Here is a 13,026-nt window from a genome sequence, read left to right on the forward strand (position 1 = left end):
ATTGTAGTTTGAACAAATGAATGAAACCTTCAGGCATCAGGAAAACTATACTTAGATCAACTAGACTCATGAAGGCCCACATTTCTCCTCTTGATATGTTGTTTAACTATTTTCATTTTTTAGCAATTCCCACAAAGAAGCCATATATTTGTGATGTTGCTTTAACATAAACCCACAGGTATGCCCAGGTTAGCTCTAGTATTGCAAAACAAACAGAAAAGAAACGTTTAAGGCCATTTGGACCTTTCAAAATTGTTAAAGGAATTGTACTCTTACTTGATGTGTAAAAAAGTATTATTGACACTTCTGCTGCACAGTAAAAAAAGGAATTAATGATTAAAACCAAGGAACTAAACTGGTTCCACATCTAAACAAATTCTAGTAAAACACTTTTAGACAATGGACATGGATGCAATGGACCTTCCCATTGTATTTATTGGATTAGACTAAGAAGGGAATAATTAGACAGGAAGTCAATGACGGAGAGCAGGAAACAACTTAAAAGGAAAATAAATGTGGGTAGAAAAAAAATCGATCATTGAATTATTTACTATCTGACCATAAGTGTTGAAAGTCTGCCAATCAGAAGAAATCATACCACGAAAAAAGGTTGTCCTGCTTCAGGATCTTAATTCAGGGGGAATATTTTGAGATTTGATGTTCCACCTTTATTATTGAAGACTTTCCCCCTGTCCATTGCATCATTATGAAAATCACAGGCACTTAATCTGAACGCATTAAAACATTTATGTCAATAAGTCTTTCTAAACATGTATAGGCAAACTGAAAACTAATGAAGCAATAAAGTACAACAATGAAGCGAAAAGCGCAGACTGAGATTAGATCCCCCTCCCCTCCTAAACAAGAGTTAAGTGGGACATGGCCAGGAGTCAGGTTTCCTTGTATTCTTTTCGCTGTCTTTTTTTCCACTTTTTTTTTCCTCTGTAGCCAGCCAGAGTGTCTGGCCTCTTTCACCCTCCCCTGTGCTTAACTCTGTGCTTACCCTTCCCATTCTTTAGTTTCCACATCTCAGAAGTCATCGTTAAGCCTTAATGTTGCAAAACCTTTTCTTATTATTTACTCTTTAGCTCCGTCTGTCTACCTTTTGTCACCTTTCGAAATAAAATCTGCTTTAAATATCTGCAAAGCGAATTCTAAAACATAGTTAAAAGATAATTATGGTTTTCTTACCTTCCAAGTAACAGCTGGAGGATGACGAGAGACCTTTCTTAGATTTACACCCCACCAATTTTAGGCATATCTCCAACATTTTCATCTGCTTTTTTTCCCCCCTCCTTCCAGCTGAAATTAAGATAGCTTGATTAATTAAACGTCACTTCAGCGTTTCTGTCTACATCTGTCCCAAAGATAGACGAGCTCCAGTTTAGATTTGCTTTTGCTTTTCTCAGGTGGTTCCAGCTGCTGAAAAATCCTTCTTAACTTCACTTTCCTTTTCACAAGCAAAGTCTACAAACTTTTTCTTCTCGTCTCCATGTTTTTTTTTTCCCGCTGCCTCGTTGAATTTAGGGCTTTTAGCTACCTCCGCTTAAGAGAAAAAAACCCAAAACAGAAATCCAGAAAAGCAGGTTGTATCCAGATTATGGATAGGTTTATAGAAATGCCAGTTAAGCGGGTGTTAGGGTAGTCTGAGCCTTGCCATTCCTCTCTCTTGTCCCCAGTGTGAGCGGCTATCCGAAGCACAGGGACCACTCGTGCTACAGCAGCCAACAAAGGGCCTCTTTCAAGCTCTCCCTGCTCCACTCAATGACATCAGCTGAGCCCTCCCACCTCCAAAAAGTAGGAGGAAGAGACCGCTACACCACACACACACACACACACACACACACACACACACACACTTCGAGAAGATCACCAACATCTCTCCGGCATCCACACGTCATATCAGCTTTTACTGTAATGGCTACAAACCTTTAACTCTTATTACCCATGTACTTTAAATTCTGAAAACATCTGAAACAATTTTCCTTTAAAGTCAAACTGTGACTAAAATATGCTCCTCCTCCAACTTTTCAACCCCTTCCCCCTCCCTGTCTTTCCACCATTCTCTGTCCTCTATCATGTTTTTTTCCCCCTCTCTATCTCCACTCTGAAATGTTTACAGGTTAACGAATCATTTCTGGAAACAGGACTGTGCCGTCACAGTCATAACTTCAGCTCTCAACTAAAACTAACATTTACTCATTCTTCCTGCACTACACATCTTTTTTTTTTATTCTAAACGGGAGTGAAAGCGACCATCTGAACACATCCAACTGACAATTAGAACATTATTTTACTTTTTGTTATCTAAATAAATGTGATTGCATTAGTGACCCTGAGTGGAGGGAGCAGAAATCTACTTAGCAAGCTGCATAAATGGTAAATGGTAAATGGCATGTACTTATATAGCGCCTTTATTCAAGTTAGGAGACTTGACCAAAGCGCTTTACACTACATTCATTCACCCATTCACACACACACACACACACTGATGGTGGCAAGCTACATTGTAGCCACAGCTGCCCTGGGGCTCACTGACAGAAGCGAGGCTGCCGTACACTGGCGCCACCGGACCCTCTGACCACCATCAGTAGACAATGCAGGTGAAGTGTCTTGCCCAAGGACACAACGACACTGAAAGTCGGAGTCGGGGCTTGAACCGTCAACCCTTCGATTTCAGGGCAAACTCCTACATCCAACGCCACTGTCACACCAAATATATAGATTAGCAGTTAAATATTGACATACTAGTGGAACTCTACCTCTTTAACAAACATGGTACTTTCCTTTAGACATGGGCAGTCACTTGTTTATCAGAGAAAATCTAATAAAAATGGTGATTTTTTTCTTTCCAATATCAACTGATAACATTTAAAGAGATGTCAATATAAATTGGTTTATTCTTACAACTTTTGTTTCACCTTTTGTTCAATGCAAGCATCAGTAGAGCCGCTTTCCCACTGAAAACCCGGGATTTTCAAAATTGGGACCGGCTAACAACCAGCTTTTGGCTCTTTTCCTATTTGACAAGCTGTGTTTCTGATGACGGCACCACACCGATGTAGACAGTGAGATGGAAATCAGGGAAGTAAATAATGGAGGGCAACATGGACAGGAGCGTAGTAAGTGTGCTTTATTGTTTCGCTCTGGTATTTTTCCACATCCCTTTCATCAGCACTGTACCATGTTTATCGAATGTAAACAGAGCTGTTTCGGCCTGCTAAATCAGAAGCGACTGGCTTGGTGTGTCTGTACGTTGTGCTCAATGGTGTCATGTTATTTAGCGGGTCAACCCGGGTCTGGGGTTCCCATAACATGCCAATCAGAGTCGAGGCGATTTTAACGCAGTTCACTTGCCAAGTCATTTGACCCGGGTAGACACGCGACAATGAGCTGTTCCCACTGCCACTAAAAGCCGTTTTTTTCCCGGGTTTAAACAGGTTTTTTGGTCAGTGGGAAAGGGATAGGAGTATGATTTGACCAAATTCAACAGTTTTGACCTCTTTGATTAAACACTTCCTGTACTCAATGAAGCTGGTATGGGAGAGGATTAGGGTCACTGGAATTTTTTTTTTTTTAAATGACCTGATTTTTTAATTTTATTTTATTTTAATATGGTAAAACTTCAGAGATTTTTTCCCATATTAAATAAATAATAAAAAAAAAAATGGTTACTTTATTTTTTCCAGTGGCCCTAATCATCTTCCGTATCCTGATGTCCTGAAGCAGTACATTTAATTTATTAGGTAAATTCACTTTTATAGCAGTGCAGCAGCATGAAGCTGTGGCTGCATGTTAAGATATATAGCCAAAGGTCAAATGAATATGAATGAATGTTTCCCGAAGACCAGGGCTATGTCCAAATCTCTGCACTGATCACTATATAGGGCGCTATGTGTCCCAAGGTCTAGTGGATCAAAAAGTAGTGTACTCCAAGTTTCCCACAATGCACCAAGAAAAGTAGTGATCATCCATGGTTACCAGATGAGCATATCCCGGAATGGTTTTCGCAGAGAGGTCTCCTCGCACAGCATTATGGGATCAGCTGTCACAGCATCCCGCTGTCACTACCGGACGGCGGCGACAAATAACTATGGTGCAGGCACCGTGCAAGGGAGACGGAGTCACATGACCAACAGGAGGCAAAAAGTAGTGATCATTTGTCTGAACGGTCAGTTAACTGAGTATACTATATAGTCTGCAATATAGTCCCTGCTCTTTTTAGTGATTGAGGGATCTAGGGGCTAGGGCGGATGTTCATCCACAGCTCTAGTTTTACTTTCTTTAGATGTTTCAGAAAGAGTTTTTTCAGCACTATATACGCTGTGTGGCTTTTTACTCATTGCATGCATGTGGAATACCGTACATATGGTCAAAAGGGATTTTTACGGTAAACACAAAAAAATAAAAAATAAAGAAAAAGGATAAAACACAAATGAAAGAAACTAAGCAGACAGGGTGCCATAATTTAAAAAAGCCTTTGTATGAAACCGTAGTGAGCTACAGCCATAGAAACTTGAGAAAGTCATAGGAAGTGACTAGACCGCTTTAAAGTAAATTGTTTCATTACAGAATAAACATGTTGTGTTGGACGGAAAGGATTGCTATTTATATTTTAGTCTGTGACTGATCCCATTTAATATATGTTTCACATTTTTTAAATACAAAATGCAAGGAGAAAGAAAAAGGCTACATAGTTTAAAAAAAAAAAGATTGAATTGTGCTCTGTGCTTCTACAATGCATACAAAATGTGTTTTCGCTACCAACTACATGAACAAAGCCTAAAATATCAAGTGTGGTTCATCGGAAAACTAGCTAACTTTTAAACAAAAGCATAAAGTGTTTCAAATACGGGTTCTGGTAACAACCATTAAACTACTGTATTAAAAAGCATTTTTCAATACACTTGCTTTGATTTACTATTTTCTTATTCACGTTTGATTTCTTGATAATAGCAATCCACCTTAGTGAATGTGAAGGACGGTACAATAACCCAAAGGTAAAATACCATGAAGTCCCAAAAATTCCAACATTTGTAAATCTAGTGCTTTTTGGTGTGTGTGTTTTAGTCCACTTCCAGTTGGTCTCCGTTAAATAGTCAACATAAACGGGAAGTAATGGTGATTCAAGTTAATCCTGCTAACTTTATGAGAAAGGCAGCTGCCATTCACAAAGTCTGGTAATGATTTTCCAGTAAACAGATTTCTGAGATAAGTCACATCAATGACTGCTGGGTACAAAATGACAAAAAGTAAATATTAGCCCTGTCCTTGCTTCATTGCATTCCAAATAAACAAAGCTGCAAGCAACTATTTTGGGGGAAAGCTGGTTTACCCAGTAAAGAAAACTCAAAATGATAATATTTGAGTATCCTGGATATTAAAAATTTAGAGAACACACAATTTTTTTGTGGTTTATTCCCAAAATGGTCTTTTTTCTTCCTTCTAACACATCTGTGAACCATTCAGCAAGAGAGAGAGAAAGCACATCACTTTAACCAGATAAAATAAAAGCTAAATCAGTTGACATTTCCGTCTTTTATCATCTGCCCTGGAACACTGTCGGTTTGAAAATGTCCGCTAACTATAAAATAATCTTAAAGTTAAGATAAAGCTAGATAGTTGGTAGGCAGACAGTTCAGTTTTAGTGATGTTAGCCACACTGACTATTAAACATTGTGTAATGCTGCCTCTGCACCAACTTTAATACTAAAAGAGAATTCACTCCAGGTCTGCTAGAAAAACAATCGTTTCCATATATTTCTGTAAAAGAGCTCTGAACAGACAAATTTAAACTCTTTTTTTTTTTAACCAAAAGGCAAACACACAAAACCAACAATATACTTTATATTGAGCAGTGTAATGACAGCCTAATCAAAAAAATAAGATAACTGAAAGGAAGTAAAAACTGGATGCTTGAATACGAGGTTTGTTCTAGAGTATCAAAAAATCTTTATTAAAATAACAAAAACATATATCATATGCAAGGAAACAGGTTGAGCAGCCAATCAAACTATAGAGTCTGTGTGCGACAACATAAAAGGCTTGATATCATGTTGGATATTTGCAGATTAGCCATCACAGGAATCTGTCAACATAGCATTAGTAGGACTTCTAACATTCTCACTATGCAAACCCCTCTACCCCCACCCCCTTCACTTCAGTGTTGGTATGGCAAACATTTGCCTACTTCTCATCCACCACCCCAAAACACCAATTATAAAGAAATGCAGGCTTCCTCAAACTCAGAAGGAAGGCCTATTAACTTACCGCAGCCACATAGTGTTGGGGAAGATGAGAGGATGAGGGCAAGAGAGGAGAGGCCATAAAAAAAATGGAGGCAAGAGGAAAAAAGGTTGCAGATGGAGAGGCACGAAGCACATTGTTTGGAAATGAGCTCATAGCAGAATAGCTCGAGTGCTATACTGTGCACTAATGGTAACGGTTAGCTGACGTACATCCACCCACGACATGGTTGCTCCTGCTTTCTTTCTTTCTCTCTCCTGGATTTTTTCCTCCAAACCTTACTGATATACTAGTACGCTGGTACAATGACTGATGTTTTCTGACTTTAAATTTCACAGCTAAGAAAGTATTAGACTTGGCATGTAAGAATAAAAACACAATCGCACTGACAGTGGTAAAATGGTGCCTGCTCACACTCAACACAAATCCTGCCCATCAATTATGTGGAAAGGAGTTATTATAGTAACACTTAAACCAAACAAGCTTTCTAATAACAGAGCGTGGAAAAGGCCAGGGGGCCGAAAGCTGTTCCTGACGCTTTTTCCCCCCTATATAAAAAATTTGATATAACTTTTTTTTTTTTTTTTTTTACCTCACTAAATTTCAAACTATCAGTGAAAGTCAAGAGTAAAGGGGGGAAAAGGACAGTCAGGAAGCAGGTATTGCGTGGATGTTTGCACATGTGGCTGTTTACTTGGCTCTCTAGTGACTGCAGCCGGGGTGTCTGAGGCATGCAGACCAGCAGATGAAGCTGGGGGACTTAGATTTCCTTCTAATTTGCCACTTAGTGTAGTCTACAGGGAGGCTTGGACATTTAAGAAGCTTTAGTTTAAGAATTAAGATTCTTCTGACAATGATCACAGATGCTGAGGGGTCTTTTTAGTGAAACCTTCAAGTACATTTAAAGTAATTATTTTACATATTCAATAATGGAGTTGAGTAGCAGTTAAAGTAGGGATTATTCTCCATAAGGATAATACATGTAGGGATACAAGTTATATATTAATGAATAGAAGTCGATTGATTTTATTCATTGACAAATTTTAGACCTACAAGCACCCATTTTCTTAAAAATCTGACATTTATCTTTTGTATCAAAGTGATATTTTCTTTTTTTTTTTTTTTATAAAAAAAATAAAAAAATAAAAAAAAATAAATAAATAAATAAAAAGTGATATTTTCTTAACATCATGGAATAAATATTTTTTCATAACATGTTCAATTATAAAAAACACATTGTTATATTTTAATAATTTATTCTGCCAGCTGTATTTAATACTGACTGAATTAACTTTAGTAGATATAAAACTTATTAAGAATATATTAAAAAACTACAACGGAGTATTAGGGCAAAGCTAAAGATTTTTTTTTTCCGAGAATAAAGTCATAAAAAATATAATATAGTCGCAATGACAATAGTCATAAAATCATAAGCATAAAGTTGTCTTTTATGACAAATTTTACAAGAAGCACTTTCTTCCCTAAAATGAGGATCGGTTTGACAAATAATGAAATATTTTTGCATCCCAGCATCAACTTAGGCAGTATGTCAAATTGGACTCAGGTTGATGTTTGGTGGTGTTGAAAGGCCGTCATATGCTGGTCGGAGCTCGAAGCTTTCTTTCTGAAACGGGTTGTGGTACGATGACTTCATTCTCGTTATTTTTAAAACTTTATTCTTATAATATTCCGACTTTATTCTAGTAATGTTACAACTTCATTCTCGAAACAAAAATAATCTCTATAGCCTGGCCCTAATACCCCGTTGTAGAAAGACAACAACCTATCAGGTTGCTGAATATTAAAAATAGCTGATTAAAAAGTGGTGAAACATCTATTTGCCACTTTATTTCAAGTGGATGCAACCATTGATGTAGCTCTCTGTTCTTAGTGTAATCCAGCATCCAGACTTGGACTTACACATCCTTTATTGTCATTTTGTATACAAATTGTGTATATAAAACAAAATTTCATTTTGTACAGCTTTCCGAACTTTTACATTCCATAAAGTGTAGCAGTGATCAAATGTAAACAGTGTAGGAGAAAAAACATGGTGCAAAAAAGCATTGATATGGAAGTTCAGGGGATTAATATATATGGTGCAAATATGCAGTATTTTGGTTAGGTGTTATCAGTGTGATGCAGAGTCTGTGACATGATTTAAAGTTAATCAACAGTTTGATGGCAGTGGGGAAGAAGCTGTTTCGGAATCTGCTGAACCTGCACTAAATACTGCAAAGACTCTTCCCAGAGGGCAGCAGGGAGAACAGTCCATAATGGAGGTGTAAGGGGTCATTGATTATGTTACGGGCTAGGGAGACACACAGAGACTTTAAATGGGGGGTTGTGGTTGCTCTCAGATGTTAAACTTGTCTCCACAAAAGCTTTCACCATATACTTTGCTAGTTGCTAGCATAACTTTTTACTATAACGCTGCAAACGTTTTGCATAAAGCCTTTTACTTTTCTATCACCACAGCCTTACCTAAGCACAGCAGAGTGGTAACGCCGCTCTGCCTGCAGATTTCAGTTCTTTTAAAATAAATTGTCATAAAAGTTTACATGTTTTAAATGAGCTGGCTCATCAGAGTCCTGTCTGAACATCTCAATTCATCCTTTCCAAATTGAACTTTGTGTTTATAACATAATATTTTTTAACCGGTATATAATATCAAACTTACAAATCCAATCTGACATTGCAGGTACTTTTTTATTATATCATTTCATTATTTCATTAAACTAATTCTGATTGCAGTAAGGTCCCAGACTGAATGCTGGAGGGAAAAAAGCACCTCAGCATTTATCCCTAAGGAAGGTATTCCAACAGAATCTATGTCCTTAGTTGCTGCACCTCAGTTCTATTCAACCAGACATGGAACGTTTGTAGACAGAAGAACGACGACATATCAACTTTTCCATTTCTTACAGAGATATAGCAGCTTTTAAGAATTGGCCAATATTGACAATGAACTTCTACAATAACTCCAATTGGTGTCGGCTGGGGTCTCGCCCTGGCTGTTTCATGATCTGACTGTGGCAGGTCTTGGGCTGGGATGGGTCATATACTGGGGGTAATCTGGACACGGCGCCCCATGGTAGGGGGCCGGCTGTCTGCGTGGGTGGGGGCCCTGTGTTCAATAACCTCTGCGCCCCGTCCCTGCACCTCTTTTTTTCCAGGGACTGGCTCCCCCATCTCAGGTAAGCAACATCCTCTAATAATTAGGAATGTTGCTTATCTCTCTAGGTATAATTCTGTGATTTAGCAGTACAAAAAGTTACATAGAAAACTAACAGAAAATACAGACAAACAGCCCTTTTGCACATTTTTCTGCTATCAACTTTAAATGGTAGGAAATGTTATCTATATGCCTGGAGAAAGACCCGGGCTGAGTATCCGCCTGAGTAAAAAAAAAAGCAACAGATACACAGAGTAGAAGCTCTGGCTATGAGACTGCTGAGCTTCATTGGTGAAACTGCTCAGGCTTTTCTCAGTGTCTAACTGGATCCAGATGCCACTAGCTTTACAGCCCTTCTCTTATCCTCTTACAGCACAATGAGGAGAAGTTTAATGCAATTCAAAGCAACAGGACAGAACACCAATAAAGTAAAAATTGAGCTGGCAAGGGAAATGAACAGTAAACCGAAAGCCAAAGCATACTTAGATTAACCAATTTGAAATGGAAAAAAGAGCTGGTGAGAAGCTGTATGTTAAAGGAAGAATTGAAAATTTAAATCATATTCAACTGATATATGAATAGACTGATGGTGAGGAAGACAAGCAAGGCCTTCTCCACAAGAAAGCAACTTCTAGCTGATCTCAGCTCTGTCTTCTTGGCGTCTGAGGTAACAGGTTGTCTGTACAGAAAACAACAGCTGTGTCTGGAGCTGTGACGGCCTGCTTGGGCATGGAGTGGGGAACGCCAGTGGGGGAATTTTTTTCCTGCATGAATGTTTATGTGTGCATGGAACCAGGTGGCGACAAGTTCCCAGGCTACATTCCTGACTTCCCTTGGACTTCACTCTCTGAGCAGGCAGATATATGCACTATATGTGCTAATGCAAACTGAAGTGGAGAGAAAGACTACGTCTGTTGCTCTAACACTAAAAAGATACCATGGTCAAACTTTCAAATCTATTTACCGATAAATCTGTTGTAGTTAGAAAAGGTTGACACCTGTTTTATTTTGGTTTAGAATTTAATTTGATTCCAGCCTGGTTACTAAATGTAAATATGTTTTAATCCTTTTTCTGGCACTTGTTATCATTTAAGGTTTAATCAACTATATGAAAAAGTCAATAAGTCAGAGAGAAATCTGATAAAAATAATTGTGAGGTGTTTTACATCATTAAAAAGGTGCCCAGTCACATAATATGCATACAACAAACACACCATAAACCATATGTTCATGTTAGAAATACAGCTATTTATATGGAAAATGGAAACATTCGTCATGATAGTGTTTACCTAGTCATTTTCTAATTGACTGCGGTCATTAGACATAATAAACATCGTTATACTCCATTGCCATCTGCTGGCAGTACCAATGCATCAATCAGACTCCCAGCTTTGGCTGCTATTTCATGGAAAAACCAACATTCATCAAGTGCTGAATATTTTTAATGGATTTATTTTCATGAACCCAAAAATAATTCCCTTGGTTTAATTTACTGACAATTGATGTTAAAGATTCGTCCCCTTGTGATCACCTTTCTTTCATAAATATCAACATCCACCAAACTCCTAGCAATCAAATCACCGAGTCAAAATGGTTTTCTGAACCAGTTAAGGATTCAACATGGCAGATTTTACCAAAAAGTGAAGGATTTTCATGTCTAATTTAAGATGCCAGAAATAAAATGATGAAACATGCCCCTAGTTTTCTTAGACTTGGAAATCAATGTTTTTTTTTTAAGGAGACATCACTGTTAATATTACTTTTGTCTTTCAGAAAACCAATCAAAAGTTGCAGATTTTAGAACAAAAGGTTTGCAATAATGACCTGAATCCAAATGACTAAGTTAGGGTCAATTAGTGAGAATTGTTGTGTGTTTGACCAAACTAACAGGGATACATGTTTCAGTGAAAAACACTGCCCCATGTTTAGAAATCATTTTAAGCTTCATGGAAAATAAAGGATTAACATTTTAAGCACTTTATAAAAACGTAAACTGTCACCAATGATAAAACAGAAATGAGGGGGGGTTGCACTGGTTATTTGTGACAGGAATGCACAGATCACCACATGTTTCTCTTCTACATCTAAGCCCTAATGTTTAACTTTCTCCACTTTTCCCTCTGCATAAAGAGGCCATATTACTCAACCCACCTTTGGTGCAAAAGACCAGATACAAGCATGTGATTCACTTGGAAGCAGAGCGGACAGGCTCAAGAGAGACTTTTGGCAGGAGCCCAAGAAGAATGTGGTCATACTGAGTAGGGTTACACAATTGGCCTGATTTTCTGTGCAGAGGAATTTAGCATGCTACAATGGAAAGAGTGCAGGTGAAAATATCAAAACCAAGTTGAGAGGAATACAAACATCAAGCTGGAAATGTTTAGGTGGCATATAATAATAAACTGAATATCACAGTGTTGGAAAAACAAAGCTGTAACAGATGAATTTATAGTTGCATGCACAAAAGTCGAGAAACGCACTCTTTACAGCAGGAAAAATAAACTTTTTTTTCCCAAAAATAGTTGGGATGATGTCTAAAAACCATAAAAAGATTGTAGTCATTAGGAAATCTTATAAAGAAAAGAAAAGCAACATCAGAAAACCACTGGGTGTCACCCTCGAGCAGGACAATAAAACTCCAAAACAAACTCTGCTGTGGCAACATCATCACACAGCTACAGCTTAGATGGCTGTTTATGATTATAAAAGAGGCTCCAGGAACAGTATAAATAAACCTTATATATATTGCATAAAGATACAGCTGTCCTCACAATTAATTAACCCCAATACAGTATTTTTGCTAGATTTAAATGTATTTTTTTTATCTTGTTTGCAAACAGATCAAATAAGAACTTGTAAAAACAGATAAAGGCACAATGAATGTCAACCTTTTTTAATATACCAGCTAAGGTGTTTTTTGATTACCTCTTTGAAGAGATTATTAAACTCCTTCAAGATTACCACTCTCTAGAACATAGGCTTTGATTTTAGTCTCATAAAAAAAATACTTTAGATGTGAACCAAACCATAACAAGCAGCAATAAAGCCAATTAAAAAGGTCTGCAATACTCATTTGCTCTATCTACAGCATTGGTCTATTTGTAACATGGTTTATGTAGAAGTCAAAAAGAGGTAATTCCCCTTCAAAAGCAAGGATATGGTTATAAAAAGATAAGAAAGACATTTAAAATTTTAAGATAATTTACAAGTTAAAAAGCTAAAGGCCTATTTAAATGATACCTGGGTACAATATATATAGGATGCCAACATGTCTGCTGTGTGGTACTTCATGTGAAAGGTGGAGAAAAATCCATTGGTGACAACTGAAGAACTACAAATGGGAGGTTCTCAGGTTTCAGCCAAGAAAATAAGGCGCATACTGATAGATAAAGGCCCCTCTTGTGTCAAACCATGATAATGATTGTGGACCTTGGGTCCCAATGTCTATTCTTTAAAAGCATACTATGCAACATTTTTCAGTTAATTAATGTGTTCCATAACGTTTTGGATGATTAAATTAGTCATTTCAGGTTGAACAAAGGTATTCTCAACCGCCCTGGTGATCTGTGGGGGAAATACCGCACTTGCAATTGCAGGAGCCCTCG

The 13,026-nt window shown here is 37.6% G+C and overlaps 1 protein-coding gene across 2 annotated transcripts in view; it reads right to left on the reverse strand.

Moving 5' to 3' along the window:
- abl1 (ABL proto-oncogene 1, non-receptor tyrosine kinase) overlaps positions 1 to 13,026 on the reverse strand; it is a 48,266-nt gene that overhangs the window by 15,884 nt on the left and 19,356 nt on the right. Inside the window, exon 1 of one of the 2 annotated variants that reach the window (XM_015380611.1) lies at positions 1,192 to 1,750. The exons of the other annotated variant lie outside the window; for it this stretch is intronic. Within the exon in view, the coding sequence (XP_015236097.1) occupies positions 1,192 to 1,276 (85 nt within the window). The 5' untranslated portion in view covers positions 1,277 to 1,750. Of the gene's footprint in view, positions 1 to 1,191; positions 1,751 to 13,026 lie in introns of those variants that run through there. 2 annotated transcript variants of the gene reach the window in all.

The sequence above is a fragment of the Cyprinodon variegatus genome, unplaced genomic scaffold, assembly GCF_000732505.1.
Source record: "Cyprinodon variegatus isolate N-32 unplaced genomic scaffold, C_variegatus-1.0 Scaffold218, whole genome shotgun sequence".
NCBI lineage: Eukaryota > Metazoa > Chordata > Actinopteri > Cyprinodontiformes > Cyprinodontidae > Cyprinodon > Cyprinodon variegatus.